The 16,265-nt window shown below is 66.3% G+C and overlaps 4 protein-coding genes across 10 annotated transcripts; 3 read left to right on the forward strand and 1 right to left on the reverse strand.

The window, feature by feature from the left end:
• The first annotated feature begins 1,712 nt into the window (after positions 1 to 1,712).
• On the forward strand, positions 1,713 to 2,657 carry MC1R (melanocortin 1 receptor). Its single transcript, XM_014874534.2, has one exon. The coding sequence runs from the start codon at positions 1,713 to 1,715 to the stop codon at positions 2,655 to 2,657; it is 945 nt and encodes a 314-aa protein (XP_014730020.1).
• A 753-nt stretch (positions 2,658 to 3,410) lies between these two features.
• On the forward strand, positions 3,411 to 6,795 carry TUBB3 (tubulin beta 3 class III). Its single transcript, XM_014874533.2, has 4 exons — positions 3,411 to 3,628; positions 4,179 to 4,287; positions 5,076 to 5,186; positions 5,495 to 6,795. Exons 1-4 carry the CDS (start codon positions 3,572 to 3,574, stop codon positions 6,568 to 6,570), a joined length of 1,353 nt encoding a protein of 450 aa, XP_014730019.1. The 5' UTR covers positions 3,411 to 3,571; the 3' UTR covers positions 6,571 to 6,795.
• A 484-nt stretch (positions 6,796 to 7,279) lies between these two features.
• On the forward strand, positions 7,280 to 12,591 carry DEF8 (differentially expressed in FDCP 8 homolog). 6 transcript variants are annotated; one of them, XM_088172152.1, is made up of 12 exons: positions 7,280 to 7,332; positions 8,590 to 8,708; positions 8,820 to 8,902; positions 8,985 to 9,134; positions 9,341 to 9,482; positions 9,558 to 9,722; positions 10,267 to 10,394; positions 10,830 to 10,943; positions 11,371 to 11,451; positions 11,531 to 11,671; positions 11,770 to 11,879; positions 11,955 to 12,591. In XM_088172152.1, exons 1-12 carry the CDS (start codon positions 7,307 to 7,309, stop codon positions 12,055 to 12,057), a joined length of 1,362 nt encoding a protein of 453 aa, XP_088028278.1. In that variant the 5' UTR covers positions 7,280 to 7,306; the 3' UTR covers positions 12,058 to 12,591. The 6 variants fall into 6 exon arrangements, with proteins under 6 accessions (XP_088028278.1, XP_088028282.1, XP_014730024.1 ...); XM_088172156.1 differs by having other exon boundaries at positions 7,284 to 7,332; positions 8,825 to 8,902; XM_014874538.2 differs by having other exon boundaries at positions 7,321 to 7,332; positions 8,593 to 8,708.
• Positions 12,592 to 12,945: 354 nt separating this feature from the next.
• Positions 12,946 to 16,218, reverse strand: DBNDD1 (dysbindin domain containing 1). 2 transcript variants are annotated; one of them, XM_088172160.1, is made up of 5 exons: positions 16,095 to 16,218; positions 15,017 to 15,144; positions 14,011 to 14,157; positions 13,555 to 13,695; positions 12,946 to 13,467 (listed from the first exon to the last, which is right to left on the reverse strand). In XM_088172160.1, exons 2-5 carry the CDS (start codon positions 15,063 to 15,065, stop codon positions 13,307 to 13,309), a joined length of 498 nt encoding a protein of 165 aa, XP_088028286.1. In that variant the 5' UTR covers positions 15,066 to 15,144; positions 16,095 to 16,218; the 3' UTR covers positions 12,946 to 13,306. The 2 variants fall into 2 exon arrangements, with proteins under 2 accessions (XP_088028286.1, XP_088028285.1); XM_088172159.1 differs by having other exon boundaries at positions 12,946 to 13,695.
• Between the last annotated feature and the right edge of the window lie 47 nt (positions 16,219 to 16,265).

Consider the following 16,265-nt stretch of genomic DNA (forward strand, 5'->3'; position numbering starts at 1 on the left):
CTCGCTGTGGGAATGGGCTGTTCTGAGGAGTGGGGCTGCATCCACGGTCTCCATCCAGGGAGGGGGGGCTGAATCCACAGCCCAGGGCCCCTCTCTGAACAGGGGACAAGGGCTGACTGAGCATGTCCGAGCTAATCAACAGCAGCTGTCCCTTGTCCCCATGGCAGCTTAGTCCCCTTCTGGCCTCCTCTACACACAATTTCCATCCTATTCCCCTCCCTATTCTGCCTCTTGTCCTTAATTCCCACAGGGGTTTTGCTGCCCTCTTCTTCAGCTCCTTTGTGCTTCCCGTAGCCTGGAGCTTCCTTCCCTCCACAAAATACTCTGCACCCTCACTACACTGAACCTTCCAAAGGTTTCAGAGTCCCCTATGCCACTAGAACTGTGCATGGAACAGCTTTTTCAGCCTTTTCATTATGTTTGGAGAAGAAATCTTTTTCCTCCCTCTTTATCTATCCTTTATTCCCTCACCTTCACCTTCACCTTCTAGAGCCAGGATCAAGGTAAACCACAGTCAAACTTGAACTGATCCTTGTTCCCGTAAAGCTTTTTACCCCTTTTTTGCCGAGTAATGATGAATACATGGAATAAATCCCTGTTTCTGCTATATTGCCTCCCTGGGGGATGTAGCTGGGGTGGGTTGGCCCGGTGTGACCCGAGTCTCAAGCCAGCCCACCCTGGCTCCATTCCCCACTGGTATATCCAAATCCCATGGGATCCCATCCCTGTTATTTGGCAGCCTGGGACCTTATGCCCGGTGTGTGCAGCTGAGCCATTTTCATCCATGCCAGAGGGAAGGGCTTCCCAACGGAAGTGGATAAGCGTGGGATCAACCTTTTTGTGGAGCTGTGAATGGCTCTTTGGCAGCCGTTGGGCTTCAGGCATCAACATGGTCCTAAGGCACATGATGGTCAGATGGGTCCTGTCCCCACCCTGCCTGCCTGGGATCCGGGCTCTGCAGCATCCCATTTAATCGTGCCTTTGACGATTCCTGTCACATCTCATGCCTGCCCCATTGTACAACATCTTCCCTGGGGCCATGGCAGTGGGACCCCTCCCAGTCCCAATGCGTGGGACAGCTTGAGTCATGCAGTGCAGAGGGTCCTGCAGGGGTCCCCAAGGTGTATGGATAGCTCAGGGTGTGTGGATGACCCCCACAGCAGATGGGACCCCCCCAAGACACCCAGCAGAGGCAGGACCTCAGGACACGTGGAGACCCTAAGGTGCACAGAAGACCCCAAGGTGCATGACCCTAGGGGTGCGTGGACCACGCCAGGGCATTTGAGACCCCTGGGCACACGGTGATCCCAAGCAATTGGGTTCCCCAGGGCCATCCTGGAGGTGTCTCAGGCTGGCCTCAGCAGCGGCCCCCCTCACTGCCAGGGTGCCTCCCTCATGCAGGTGCCCACCCTCCTCGGAGGAGGAGCTGCCGGGAGCTGGCTTTAAAGTGGGGCAGAGAAAGGGCCCTTTCTTCCCCAGCACCCTGGGCCAGCGGGCGTGGGACTCGGGGCAGTGCTGGCACAGAGAGCGGCGGCCACACCGGAGGGTCCCCGCGGGCACACAACAACCCCCAGCACGTCCCACGCCTCCCGTCCCAAATTCCTCGGCATTCCCTCGGCCTCACCGCCGGGCGCCGCGGGAGAACTGGCGGGGCACAACGGGGACTCGGGGGCTGTGCAGGTGCCACGGGTGGCCCCGGGGCTGAGGGGGCCATGTCGACGCTGGCCCCCCTGCGTCTGCTGCGCGAGCCCTCGAATGCCAGCGAGGGCAACCAGAGCAATACCACGGTCGGGGCCAGTGGTGGCTGGTGCCAGGGGCTGGACATTCCCAACGAGCTGTTCCTGGCGCTGGGGCTAGTGAGCCTGGTGGAGAACCTGCTGGTGGTGGCCGCCATCCTGAAGAACAGGAACCTGCACTCGCCCACCTACTACTTCATCTGCTGCCTGGCGGTGTCGGACATGCTGGTGAGCATCAGCAACCTAGCGGAGATGCTCTTCATGCTGCTGCTGGAGCACGGGATGCTGGTGATGCGCCCCAGCATCGTCCGCCACATGGACAGCGTCATCGACATGCTTATCTGCAGCTCTGTCGTGTCCTCCCTCTCCTTCCTGGGGGTCATCGCCATCGACCGCTACATCACCATCTTCTATGCCCTGCGCTACCACAGCATCATGACGCTGCAGCGTGCCGTGGTCACCATGGCCAGCGTCTGGCTGGCCAGCACCATCTCCAGCACCACCTTGATCATCAACTTCAGCAGCAACACCATCCTGCTCTGCCTCATCGGCTTCTTCCTCTTCATGCTGGTCCTCATGCTGGTGCTCTACATCCACATGTTTGCCCTGGCCCGCCACCACCTCCACAGCATCTCCAGCCAGCAAAAGCCACCCACTGCTCACCGTGGTGGCAGCCTGAAGGGTGCTGTCACCCTCACCATCCTCTTGGGCGTCTTCTTTATCTGCTGGGGGCCCTTCTTCTTCCATCTCATTCTCGTCGTCACCTGTCCCACCAACCCCTTCTGCACCTGCTTTTTCAGCTACTTCAATCTCTTCCTCATCCTCATCATCTGTAACTCGGTGATTGACCCCCTCATCTACGCCTTCAGGAGCCAGGAGCTCCGGCGGACACTGCGGGAGGTGGTGACGTGCTCCTTCTAGGCAGGGGGACACGGTACCGGCATGGTCACCCCCACCCCGAAATGCACAGATGGATGGACTGACAGATGGACAGGACGAGCCGCGGGGTGCCCACTCCGTGCGAGAGACTCACGGTTCCCAATAAAGGCTCTTTGCAGTGACGCTGTGGCTGGCATCGGGGAGCCCCAGGGAGCCCCGGGATAGAGGTCCCTCCCGGTCCCGCCGGTCGGTCAAGGGTCACCTGCTCCTGGTGGGAACCGGGAAGGACCGGCTGGGCGGCGGGAGGCTGGACCTCACGCGGGGGCGGCCCCGGCCGCCCCGGGACAAAGGGCCCATCACCGTCGCCTTTGTTCTCGTGCCGCGCCTGCCACCGCCCACCTCGTCACTGGCACCGTCACTGTCCCCGGTCCCGCGGGGGCTACCGGCGACCGGGACCCCCAGGATGCCTCTCCCGTACCCTGTCCCTATCCCTCCCCGTTCCGGGACGCGGTTGGGAGGGGTGTCACGCGTGTGTCCCCCCACCCCGCCGCCGCCCCGGGATGCTCCCGCCGCCGCCGGGTGGTCCCATGTCTCCCGCACGGGTCCGGGGGTGTCCCCGCTCCCCGCGGGTGCCGGGGGTGCCCCCCTGGCCGTGTTCCCCGCGGGTGCCGGGGTCCCCTCTCCGCCGCGGCGGGGCGTGGCCGCGGGCGGGGCCGGGCGGGGCGTGGCGGGCGGTGCCGGTGCCGCAGGGCTGTTGCGGCGCTGCGGCGGCGGCCGCTGATTGGCTGCGGGCGGCGGTGACGTCAGCGGCCGGTCCGGTGCGGCGGCGGGAGCCTATAAAGGATGCGGCGGCGGCCGCGCCTCCCCCCGCGCTCCCGGTGCCGCTCCGCTCCGGTGCCGCTCCGCTCCCGGCCCCAGCCCGCTCCCGTCCCGCTCCGCTCCGGCCCGGCCGCACCATGAGGGAGATCGTCCACATCCAGGCGGGGCAATGCGGCAACCAGATCGGCGCCAAGGTAACGGCGCCGCCGCCCCGCTCCGCCCGCCGCGGCGGAGACGGGCGGCGGACAAAGACAGACCCGCTCCCCTCCCCCCCTACCGCCGCCGCACCGGGAGGACAAAGCGCCCCGCCCCCCCCCGCGCCCCCCGCCCCCCGCCTTTGTCCGTCAGCACCGCGGACAGCGCCCGCGCCGCGCCCCGCCCGCCGTTCGGGGGTCCCGGTGCCCCCCGCCCTGCTGAGCCCCGCTCGGTGTTTGGGGGTGCCCACCGCCCTGCTCGGGATTTTGAGTGTTTGGGGGATACCCCTGCCCTCGCTCCGCTGAACCCTGTCCCGGGGTTTGAGGAGTCCTGATGCCCCCCGCCCTACTCGGGGTTTTGGGTGTTTGGGGGATCCCGGTGCCCCCCGCCCCTCCCTGCCCGGGGATTTCAGTGTTCGGGGTATCCCAGTGCCTCTTGCCCCACCCAGCCCTGCCTAGTGTTGGGAGGATTCTGGTGCCCCGTGCCTCGCCCGGGGACCTGGGGGTGTTCCAGTCCCTCCCGCCCTGCTGAGCTCTTCGTCCTCCCCAGTTCTGGGAGGTGATCAGCGACGAGCACGGCATCGACCCCAGCGGCAACTACGTGGGGGACTCGGACCTGCAGCTTGAACGCATCAGTGTCTACTACAATGAGGCCTCTTGTAAGCGACTCCCCCTCGAAACCTCCCCTGGCGGGGTAGCCGGGCACCCCCACCCCGGGCTGGGGGGTGAGGCCCCAGTCTGACCCCTAGTGCAGGAGAGGCTGGATCTGCTGGGGTGGAGGGGGGGGCAGATAGACACACCCACCCAATGGGGGTGTGGGGCGGGCAGGCACTGCACCCACCCCATGGGACCATTTAGTTTGGGGCATGGGAAATCATGTACACCCAGTTCCATGGACCCTGCGATTTGGGAGGGGTCACACACAACACCTGCACCCCAGCCCTGTTGGACCCCAAGAGGGCAGACATGTGCCCCCTTGCCCCCCCCAGACTAGAGGGTCTGAGGGAGTGGGTGCACATGTGCCTCCAGGTTTATGGAACCCTGTAGTTTGGGTGGGGGCATGACACCTGCACGCACCCCATGGGACACTGTGGTGTGAGGAGGACACCACACATGCACTCAGTCCCATGGGACCCTGTGGTTTAAGGATAGAGGGACACCTGCACTCAACCTGCAGGATCCTGTGGTGTGGGAGGGACAAAACACGAACATCCACGGAGGCAGCGGGGTGCGGAGGGGAATAGAGACAGACATGTGCACCCACCCCGTGTGACCCCCATTGTATGGGGGACCTGAGACGTGCACCCACATTATGAGCTCCTAGGATTTGAGGGGGATACGACCTGTGCACCCAGCCCCGTAGGACCCTGCAGGGTGCTGGGAAACACCTGTGGGGTGGGATGGGGGGGCGGCAGCAGGTCCCCTCCCGTCATGGGGTCTCTCTCAGCTCACAAGTACGTGCCTCGCGCCATCCTGGTGGACCTGGAGCCGGGGACGATGGACAGCGTGCGCTCGGGTGCCTTCGGCCACCTCTTCCGCCCTGACAACTTCATCTTTGGTAGGTCTCCGGGGAGGGAGGGGTGCACCGTCCCCCGATGTTCCCCTCAGTCCCTGCATCCTCGGACCCGCCCGGCCAGTCGCCATCCCCGGGGCACTCGGTGGGCGCACCCCTCCCGCGCCGCGGGGCTCGGCACTGCCGGCACGCCGCCAGACCTCTGCGGTTCCTGCTTCCCACCCCGCCCCGGCGTCAGATCTCCCCGGTGCTGCCGGCGGCAGCGGCTGGTCCCAGCCCTGATCCTCTCCCCGATCCCCTCGGGCCGTGGGCGTGGAGGGCCAGCGGCCATCGGAGCCTCTTTCCTTTCCCAGGGCAGAGCGGTGCCGGGAACAACTGGGCAAAGGGGCACTACACGGAGGGGGCCGAGCTGGTGGACTCGGTGCTGGATGTGGTGCGGAAGGAGTGTGAGAACTGCGACTGCCTGCAGGGCTTCCAGCTGACCCACTCGCTGGGCGGGGGCACCGGCTCAGGCATGGGCACCCTGCTCATCAGCAAGGTGCGGGAGGAGTATCCCGACCGCATCATGAACACCTTCAGCGTGGTGCCATCCCCCAAGGTGTCGGACACGGTGGTGGAGCCCTACAACGCCACGCTGTCCATCCACCAGCTGGTGGAGAACACGGACGAGACGTACTGCATCGACAACGAGGCGCTCTACGACATCTGCTTCCGCACCCTCAAACTGGCCACCCCCACCTACGGCGACCTCAACCACCTTGTCTCGGCCACCATGAGCGGCGTCACCACCTCCCTGCGCTTCCCCGGCCAGCTCAACGCTGACCTCCGCAAGCTGGCTGTCAACATGGTGCCCTTCCCGCGGCTGCACTTCTTCATGCCCGGCTTTGCCCCGCTGACGGCGCGTGGCAGCCAGCAGTACCGCGCCCTCACCGTGCCCGAGCTCACCCAGCAGATGTTCGATGCCAAGAACATGATGGCTGCCTGTGACCCCCGCCATGGCCGCTACCTCACCGTGGCCACCGTCTTCCGTGGCCGCATGTCCATGAAGGAGGTGGATGAACAGATGTTGGCCATCCAGAGCAAGAACAGCTCCTACTTTGTGGAGTGGATCCCCAACAATGTCAAGGTGGCCGTGTGCGACATCCCTCCACGGGGGCTGAAGATGTCCTCCACCTTCATCGGGAACAGCACAGCCATCCAGGAGCTCTTCAAGCGCATCTCGGAGCAGTTCACAGCCATGTTCCGCCGCAAAGCCTTCCTGCACTGGTACACGGGCGAGGGGATGGACGAGATGGAGTTCACCGAGGCCGAGAGCAACATGAATGACCTGGTGTCCGAGTACCAGCAGTACCAGGACGCCACGGCCGAGGAGGAGGGCGAGATGTACGAGGACGACGAGGAGGAGTCGGAGGCGCAGGGCGCCAAGTGACGCCCGGCGCCGCCCCCCAACACTGCCCGCAGCCCCCCGGCTTCGCGCTGCTGCAGCCCCCAGGTGCTGCTCCCCCGCCATCCCCTCAGTGTCTCCTGACCCCATCCCCCCCTGAGCCGGCTCGGCCCCTTGCCCCCCTTCCTACCTCCCCCCTTTTCATTTTTTACTGGTTTGTGTCTTATTATTTTTTTTTGAATACTTAATAAATTTATTGCTGTCCAGGTACTACCTGTCTGTGGCTGCTGGGTGGGGGGGACAGGGGACACCCACACGGTTCGGCCCCCCAGCCATTCCCAGCTAGAGGAGGCAAATGGGAAGCCCCCATGCACTACCCCCCACCCTTCTACCCCTCAGATCCAGCTGCCCCAGAGAAGCTGTGCCTTTGTCCCCGCTGACACCCTTCTCCATGCTGGGGGGGTGTGGCAGCCACCTCCCTGTGCCAGGACACAGCTGGCCCTTTGTTCCCCAAGCTGAAGTGGTAGCACAGACCCCAGGGACCCCAGGGTGTTTCCCCAGGGCTAGGTGTGTGCCCAGCTGTAGAGGACCCAGGAGACTCCTGGTTCTGAGCCCCCTGGCTTCGGAGGCTACTGGCCAGCAGGGCTGCGGGGTATAGGAACAAGGGGCTGTATGAATGGAGACAGTTGGGCTGGGGGCTGTGGGGTGGGGACAGTGCGGATGGAGGCTTTAGAGGTGGAGCCTGTAGGGGTGGAGACAGTGAGGATGGAGGCTGTGGATTATGGGGATGGGGGCTGTAGGGACAAGGTATGGTGGGGCTGGGAGCTGCAGCTGTGGGGACCGTGCGGATGGCAGCAGTGGGGCCGGGAGGCTGTGGGGTGGGGACAGTGCGGATGGCGGCAGTGGGGCCGGGGGCTGTAGGGTGGGGACAGTGCGGATGGCAGCAGTGGGGCCGGGGGCTGTAGGGTGGGGACAGTGCGGATGTCGCGGATCGGCCCCGCCCAGGCGCGGCGCGGCGCAGTGCGGTCTGCCGGCCGGCAGGGGGCAGCAGCACGCAGTGAGCGAGGGGGCGGGGCCTGGAAGGGGCGGGGCCTGGAGGGGGCGGGGCGGGGCGCGCGGGCGGGCGCGGCGGCGCGCGGCGGTGAGCGGGGCGGGGGCGCTGCCCCCTGGCGGGCGCGCGGGAGGGGCTCGGCGGGGGCTGCGGGGACAGCGCGGGGACAACGGGGACAGCGCGGGGACAACGGGGACAGCCGGGCCCTCGGGGCGCTGGGATGGGTGCACGGTGCCGGTACGTGCTGACCGTGGGCCGAAGCGGGCGGTGGCGGCGGGGCAGGGCGGGGGCACGGGCGTGGGAGGCGGAGAGACGCGTCTGTTCGCGGGGACGGAGACGGGAACGGAGACGGGAACGGACACGGGATAGGGTGCCAGGACCAGGAGGCTGGGGACGGGGACGGTGCTGGGGTGTTGGTGCTTGTGACAGAATGCCGGTGCCGGTGTGCCGGTGTCAGTGTTTGTGCCGGTGCCGGTGTGTCGGTGTTTATGGCAGTGCCGGTGTGCCGGTGTTTGTGCCGGTGCCGGTGTGCCGGTGTTTGTGCCGGTGTCGGTGTTTGTGCTAGCTGGGGTTTCAGTGGGTGTGCCAGGGTGTCAGTGACGGTGAGGAGGTGTCGGTGCAGGGGTGTCAGTGCCCGTGACAGGATTTCAGCGTTGGTGTTGGGGTGTCGGTGGCACTGCTGGTACCCTCGGTGGATGTACTGGGGTGTTGCTGCTGGTGAGGAAGTGCCAGTGATGAGGTGGCAGTGCCAGGGAGTTGGTGCCGGGGTGTCAGTGCTGGTAACAAGGTGTTGGTGACAGCGTTGCTGGTGCTGGCATGTCAGTGCTGGTGCTGGGACATCTGGTGGCGGTGTCGGTGCTGCTGAGGTGCTATTGGTCCCTGTGATGGGGTGATTGTGCTCGTGCCAGGGTGTGGGTGCTGCTGATACAGTGCAAGTGCCTGTGACGGGGTGCTGGTGCCTGGTGATGGATGGTGCCAGTACTGGGGTAACTGAGGCAGTGCCCATTCCCCAGCAGGACGGCGGCAATGGCGTCAGATGAGCGGCTGGCCCGCTTCCGCCAGGCCCACCTGAACCCCTTCAACAAGACCCCAGAGCAGCTGGAGCGCCCTGATGAAGAATCCCCTGCCCCAGGTGGGTGCTGATCCCCCACCCCACTCCCTGTCCCACACTGGTACATGGCCCCTCTATGGTACCCCCTATTCTGGGGGTGGGTTCAGCCCCCCATCAGACCCCACTTTGCAGCCCAGCAGCCGGATCCCACCCCAGGGGACCCCGAGGGCGCCCTGGACCTGGGGCTGGCCGAGGACCACTTCTCCCGCCCCGTGGTAAGTGGGGCGGGTGTTGTGAGGATGGGGGGGGATATGGGGGGCTCAGCTCACCCTCCTCCTTCTCTGGTGGTGGTGGCAGGGGCTGATCCTGGCGTCGGACGTGCCGCAGCTGCGCCGGGCCATTGAAGAGTGCAAGAGGGTGATCCTGGCTCTGCCCGAGCACTCGGAGCGGCAGAAGGACGCCGTGGTTCGGCTCATCCACCTCCGCCTCAAGCTGCAGGAGCTGAAGGTGGGGCTGAGGCTGGAGCTGGGGCCAGGGGGGTCTCTATGCCTGGGGCTTCATGCTGACATTGATCCCTGGAAGGGTGGACAGGTCTTGGAGCAGCCTGGGATAGTGGAAGGTGTCTCCCTGTGGATGGAATGGGATGAGCTTCAAGGTTCAACCCAAGCCATCCCATCATTCTTCAGTTCTCTGACCCCACTTTCCCCCTGCAGGACCCTGCTGAGGATGAGCCCAACATCCGGGTGGTCCTGGAACATCGTTTCTACAAGGAGAAGAGTAAAAGCGTCAAGCAGATGTGTGACAAGTGTAGCACCATCATCTGGGGGCTCATCCAGACCTGGTACACCTGCACAGGTGAGTCTGGGGCATCCCCTCCACGTCCCTGTTTTCCCCCATGCCCACACTGACACCCAGACCTGTGTCCCCCAGGCTGCTACTACCGGTGCCACAGCAAGTGCCTGCCGCTGGTGAGCCGGCCGTGTGTGCGGGCCCAGGTGAGCCACCAGGCCGAGTACCAGCTCAGCATCTGCCCCGAGAGCGGACTGGACAGCCAGGACTATCGCTGTGCCGAGTGCCGGGCCCCCATCTCCCTCCGTGAGCCCCTGCTGCTGCTGCCAGGGGGGCTGGGGCCAGCTCTGGGGCTGGGGGAAGCTGGGGGCTCTGGGGCTGGGCAGCCTGTGGGTAATGGGGCTCTGTGGGGTTTGAGGAAACTAAGGCTGGGAGGGCTGGAGTGGCTGGGGGGAACTGGTAGTTTGGGGCTCTGTGGGTGATACAGGGCTGGGATGAGCTGGGAGCTCTGTGGGGCTGGGGAGTGTAGGATTAGGGGCTTCATGAAGCTCTGTAAAACCATGGGGGAGATGAGAGCTTGTGGGGCTGGGCTCCCTTAGGGGGGCTCTGGGAGGCTGGGGGGAGCTGCTGGGGCTGAGGGGCTGTGGGCTGGGAGGTGTGTGGGGCTGGTAGGAGCTGAAGGTTTGGGCTCTGGGGGCTGGGAGTTATGGGGACCTGGGGAAGGTGACAGTGGGGCCCTGCCGTGTCCCCAGGTGTTGCTGGGTGTCCTGGGAGCACGCACAGGGTGTGGGGTGAGCAGAGAGCAGGGCGGTGGCAGTGCCAGCCCCATGCCAGCCCTGTGCCACCACAGGGGGGGTGCCCAGCGAGGCCCGGCAGTGCGACTACACTGGCCTCTACTACTGCTCCAGCTGCCACTGGAACGACCTGGCCGTGGTGCCCGCCCGTGCCATCCACAACTGGGACTTCGAGCCCCGCAAGGTGCCCCTGGCATGGGGTGGGGGCACAGAAGTCCCTTGGGACAGTGGTCCTGGGTAGCCATGTCCTTAGTCATGGGGGTCCCTGGGAGGTGCATCCGTGGGTAGAGGTGACTTGGGAGCCATGTCCTTTTTGTCATGGGGATCCCTGGAGAGCATGTCCCTTGGTAGAGGTCACTTGGGGGGGTCCCGTCCCTGAACTTGTATGTCCCTGGGGACCATGGCCTGTGTAGATGTCACTTTGGGGACACATCCCTGATCATGGGGGTCATGTCCCTTGTTATGGGGGTCGCTGGGCAGAGATCACTTGAGGGGAAGCCATGGCCCAGGGCTGTGTCCCCAGGGCTGTGTCCCTGTGATGGGTCCCTGGCAGGGGTCTGTGGTAGCAGCAGGGCTGGCAGGTGCAGGGGGTGATGGTGGCCCTGGTGGTGTTGGGCAGGTGTCACGGTGCAGCATGAGGTACCTGGCACTGATGGTGTCACGGCCGGTGCTGAAGCTGCGGGAGATCAACCCACTGCTCTTCAACTACGTGGAGGAGCTGGTGGAAATCCGGGTGAGTGCTGGATCTGGGGAGGACACCCCACAAGGGCAGGGGACACCACAGAGGGCCTGTGGGGTGAGCAGGAGTGGGGGAACCAAGTGGCACCCACTGGGTCCCACAGAGAGGAAGCAAGGTGAAGTGGGAGGTCTGGGGCGCAGAGGGTGTCCAGACTGTAACAGGGATGAACTTGACCCAATCTGATCTCTTTTTTGTCATGCTCCTGTTAACAACTCTGTCCTCATTCCTACTCCCATTTCTGTCCCCATTCCTGTCTGTCTGTATGTCCATCCAATCCCTGTCCCCATTATCATCCCATCCAATCTTTGCCCCTGTCCTCATCCTGCCCCTGCCTCTGCCTTTTTTCCTGTCCCTGTCTCATCGCTGCCCCTACACCCATTCCTGTCCCCATTCCCACCTCATGCCATGCCGTCCCCTGCAGAAGCTGCGCCAGGACATCCTGCTGATGAAGCCCTACTTCATCACCTGCAAGGAGGCGATGGAGGCGCGGCTGCTGCTGCAGGTGAGGCCGGGGGGCGGGGCCAGGCGTGGTGGTGGCGGTCACACAGGGGTGGCATTCACAGTGCCCCCTTTGCCCACAGCTGCAGGACAGGCAGCACTTTGTGGAGAACGACGAGATGTACTCGCTGCAGGACCTGATCGACATCGAGGCCGGGCGCCTCGGCTGCTCCCTCACTGAGATCCACACGCTTTTTGCCAAGCACATCAAGCTGGACTGTGAGGTGAGCCCATGTTGTGGGGCAGAGCCATGGGGACACCCTCATAGGGCTACTGGAGGGCTGGCGTGGTCACCATTGTCACCTCCTGCCTGCTCCCCCAGCGATGCCAGGCCAAGGGCTTCGTCTGTGAGCTGTGCCGCGAGGGCGACGTGCTCTTCCCCTTCGACAGCCACACCTCCGTCTGCGCCGACTGCTCTGCTGTTTTCCACAGGTACTGACACGCTGGGGGAGGTATGGGGACATGGGGGTGGCAGGGGGTGACCCAACACTGTCCCCACCCCTCCAGGGACTGCTACTACGACAACTCCACCACCTGTCCCCGGTGTGCCCGGCTGAGCCTGCGGAAGCAATCCTTGTTCCAGGACTCCGGCACGGAGGCAGAGCCTTGAGGAGGGTGTGGCCCCATTATGGGGTCTCAGGCCCAAGACTGCCCCTCACCCACCGCAGGGCCCTGGGATGGACACAATCAGCCCAGTGGTGGTTTGGGGACTGGGATGGCCTGGCTCTGGGATCCTCTGCTCATGGAAATGCAGCACTGCCGGGAGGAAATCACTGCTGGACCCCAGCCATTCCCGGGAGTATGGAGAGCCTCACCGGAGGGGCCAGGATTGGGTTTACTGGGATCCGGTTAAGGCCCCACAGTGGCTCCTGTCGTCCCTGCCTGGAACCGGGGTGCAGGCCAGGGCTGGTGCTGTGCTGTCCTGGGGTGACAGCTGTGTCAGGAGGGCTCAGCCCTGGCACCGGGATGGGACCGAGTCCCTCCCACACACGCTCTTTCTCCAGCCCACGGCACCACCGTTACCGGGGCCGAGCCCCGGAGGGGATGATGTGGGATCTTCCCCGGGCTGGACCGGGTGCGGTGTGGAGCCTCCCTTTCTCCCCGGTGTTTCCTGTAGCATTAACGAGCCTCTTTGCGCAACCCAGCACTCGTGTCCCTGCTTCGGGCGGCGGTGGGGGGCACCGGGGGCACGGGCAGGATGTGCGAATGCCCGGGGTTGGCAGCCCGGGAGCTCCCGCCGAGGCTGGGGCTGCCGGGGACGAGCACCGGGACCGTCCTGGGCCGGTCCGCGGGCCAGCGCCGCCCGCGGGGTGGAATTGCGCGGCGTTACCGGGGATGTGCCGCAGTCACCGCCGGTCTCCAGCCCATCGAGAATGGCCGCGGCCACGTTGCCCCGGTACCGGCCGGGCACGCCCCATTCCCCCTGCTCCCGAGCTGTTCGGTGTCCCCAACTCCTCCCGCTCCCCCAGGCGGCGGCGCAGACGGGCAGAGGCCGGCGGTGGGTCGGTCGGTCGGTTTTACCGGATCACAGCACTGCTACATTAGAACCGGGCGGGCGCCGGCACCGGCCGCGCTCCGTCGGGCCGCGCTGAGCCGTGCGACCCGTCCCGTCCTGCCCCACCCGCCGCTCCCGGCAACCAAGGCCGTGCCGCTCCCGGGGGCCGGCGGGGCCGGCCCGGTTTCCCCCCGGGGCCGCGGGCCAGCGGCTGAGAGCAGCCCCGGTACGTCCCCGCCGCGGGGCTGGGGCCGCCTCTGCCCTCCGGACGGGCTAACGGGAGTCCTACGCCCGGGGACGGGCTCCATCAGTACCGACGGGACCAGCACCGCCGTATCCCGGTGTCCCCCGGCGGGCTTTGCCCCTACGGCTCCCGCGGGCGCTCGGCGGGCAGGAAGGCGTCCGGGGGTCCCGGCGGCAGCTCAGGGTCACTCAGGTGCTTCTTGTCCCGGCCCTGCTCCCGCGCGCGGGTCCAGGAGGGCGAGCGCAGGTACCCGGCCCGCGGCACCGCCGGCGGCTGCAGCCCTGCGGGACGCACGGGCGAGTGGGCGGTCAGCGATGCACCGGGACGGGCGGACACACCGGGACCGGCGGCCCCGGACCCTCGCTCACCGCCGGGCGTCTCTCCGGCCGCGTTCTCCTCGTCGGAGTCGGCGAAGACCTCGGCCAGCTCCTGGTCCGACATATCCGTCAATTCCGTCAGGTCCAGCAGGTCGAAGTGCACCTCCAGCGAAGACACGCTGCTCAGGGGCTCTGCGGGCACCGGGGACAGGCTGGGGACCCACCGCTGTCCCCATGGGGGAGGCGGGGGTTTGGTGCTTGGGACCCAGGGACCTAGAGGTATGAGGGGCTTGGGGAAGCCATGACTGGCTGGGGGCTAGCAGGGGACCCTAGGAGTGTCAGGGGACCCCAGGGACAGGAAGGAGACTCCAGAGGATGACAGAGGACTGGGGACAGGCAGGAAACCCCATGGGCTGACAAAAGACTCTAAGGGCCAGGCAGACATCCCAGGGACAAAGCAGGGGACCTCAGGCACAGGCAGGGACCCCAGCTCGGGGCCTCACTCACGTCGGCGCTCGGTGACCTGCAGCAGGCCGGCGCTGGGGATGGGGATGCCACCCTGCTCCTCCGCGGGGACTCGGGGGGTCTCCTGGGCCGGCCCGTGGGTGGGGGTCCCTGCAGGGCGCTCCGGGACCAGTGGCTCCTTGCCAAGCTCTGCCACATCAGCACCTTCTGTGTCAGTGAGGGCAGCTCCTCTCGGGGCCCCCCAGCTCTCACGGGGTGCCCAGCTGAGGGGCCGGGGACAGCAGGACCCCCGGGGAGGACTGGGGAGACGGGCAGAGCTACCCGAGACCCTCGTGTCGGAAGCTGGCAGCCCCCGCCCCGCGCCCCCCTCTCCGCGCAGCCCCTTTGTGTCGGCGAGACAAAGCACAGCCTGTGCCGGGGCCCGGACAAGGGCGGATTGTGCAGAGACTGTCCCTGGGAAGAGCTGGAGGGACAAGGCGGCCGTGGCACATGGCCATGGTCATGGCACAGGTCATGGCACACGGCGGTGGTACAGCCCGTGGTTGTGGCAACACGAGGGGGACACAGCACCCCGTCCCTCCGAGGTCGGTGCCGGCGCCCTGGCGCCACGTGCGGCCACCAAACCGTGCCAGCCCTGAGTTACCGGGTGACAGGGCACAGGGATGGGCATTGCTTCCCTCCCACCAGGATGGTGACAGCGGGGCAGGGACAGAGACCTCCAACCCAAAGGGGAAAGGGATGTTACAGGGTGTTCCTGCTGCTGCCACGTGGAGCTGTAGGACATGGGCAGGACACCAGTGGGACACCAGCCCTCTGCCCGACACCGGCTCTGCCACATCCTGACCCCGCAGCGGGGGATCAGGCGGGATTTGGGGTCCTCATCCCACTCCGGAACAGAGAAGATCCTCCTGGGGCGGACACGGGGGCTCGCCCGCTCTTGCCCGCTCTCGCCACCTCGCCCCGCGCAGTGCCCAGACCCGGTGGGTGACACTGTGCGTGTCACCGTAAGGAGCACGGCCCCCCCTGCCCGCACCACGCCCCCACCCACCAGGGTGCTGGTCCCGGCTGCAGAATTCCCCTCTGGCCTCTGCCTGCATGGTCCCGCCGTGCCACGGGCCGTGTCCCCAGCAGTGTCACCAGCCACACCGCCCGCTGCGGCCTGGGCTCACCGGCTGCCTGGCGGGAGCGGGGCCGGATCAGGGCTCTCTCCCGCACGACGTGTGCTGACTCACGGCAACCGCAGAGCCGGGCAGCCGCCGGTACCGGCACCCCACGGCACCGGCAACCCGCCCCAGGGGCACTGTCCCCTCAAGGGACCGGTGTCCCGCCGTTACCCCGGTGCCACGGCCGGGCCTGCCCCGTGCTGGCGGCTACGGGCCATACGGGGGAGGGACGGGCGTGCAGGGGAGCCCCGGCACCGACTCTGTCGCCAGGTGCAGCCCCCCCAGAATACCGGGCCCCTCTCAGGTGCAGCAGCACAGCCAACTCCCTGTCCCCAAACCCCTCCGCACACCGGCACTGGCACAGCTGTGCGGGATGTCTGCAAGGTAGCCCACTGCTCCCCACGTCCCTTGGGCACCCCAGAGTTCTTCCATGTCCTGTGCGCGCCCTACTGCTCCTCTACACCCCCAGACACCCCACTGTCCCCCCGCATTCCCTGGGCATTCCATTGCAACCCCAAGTCCCCAATGCACTCCCCTGCTCCGTCTGATCACCTGGCGACCCCACTGCCTCTCCTTGTCACCCCACTGCACCCCCACCTCCTGCGAACATCCCACTGCCCCCCAAGTTCCCAGGGCACTCCTGTGCTCCCTCAGACCCCTGAACACCCACATGTGCTCCCCACATTCTCTGGGTACCCCTCTGCTGTCTCCCTCCATCCCCGACTCTCTCTGAACAGACCCCTCTGCGATGTCCTGTCCCCGCCCCCTAACATCCCTCTCCCCCTCCAGCCGGGCACCCCCAGCACGGCCCCACGCCCCCCTCTGCACCCCAATACGCCCCCATGCACCTCTTCCCGTTGCACCCCCGCCCTACATCTCCTTGTCCGCCCCGCGGGGCCCGGCCCGGTTCCACGGTGATGGGCGTGCCGGTCCGTGCCTCCCCCTCTGTCCCCCTGCCCTCACCTCCGGTGGCGGCCGCTGCCGGAGCCGCCATGGGCCGGGGTTGAGGCTGATGCTGGTGCCAGTGCCGGTGCCGGTCCGGTGCTGGGTGGGCCCGGTGCCAGCCCGCAGCCCGTACGGTCCTGCCCGCCGCGGCGGGGGCGGGGACACCGGGATGGGCGGAGCCGAGGGGCG

Source organism: Sturnus vulgaris, chromosome 12, assembly GCF_052056855.1.
Source record: "Sturnus vulgaris isolate bStuVul1 chromosome 12, bStuVul1.hap1, whole genome shotgun sequence".
Classification (NCBI taxonomy): Eukaryota; Metazoa; Chordata; class Aves; order Passeriformes; family Sturnidae; genus Sturnus; species Sturnus vulgaris.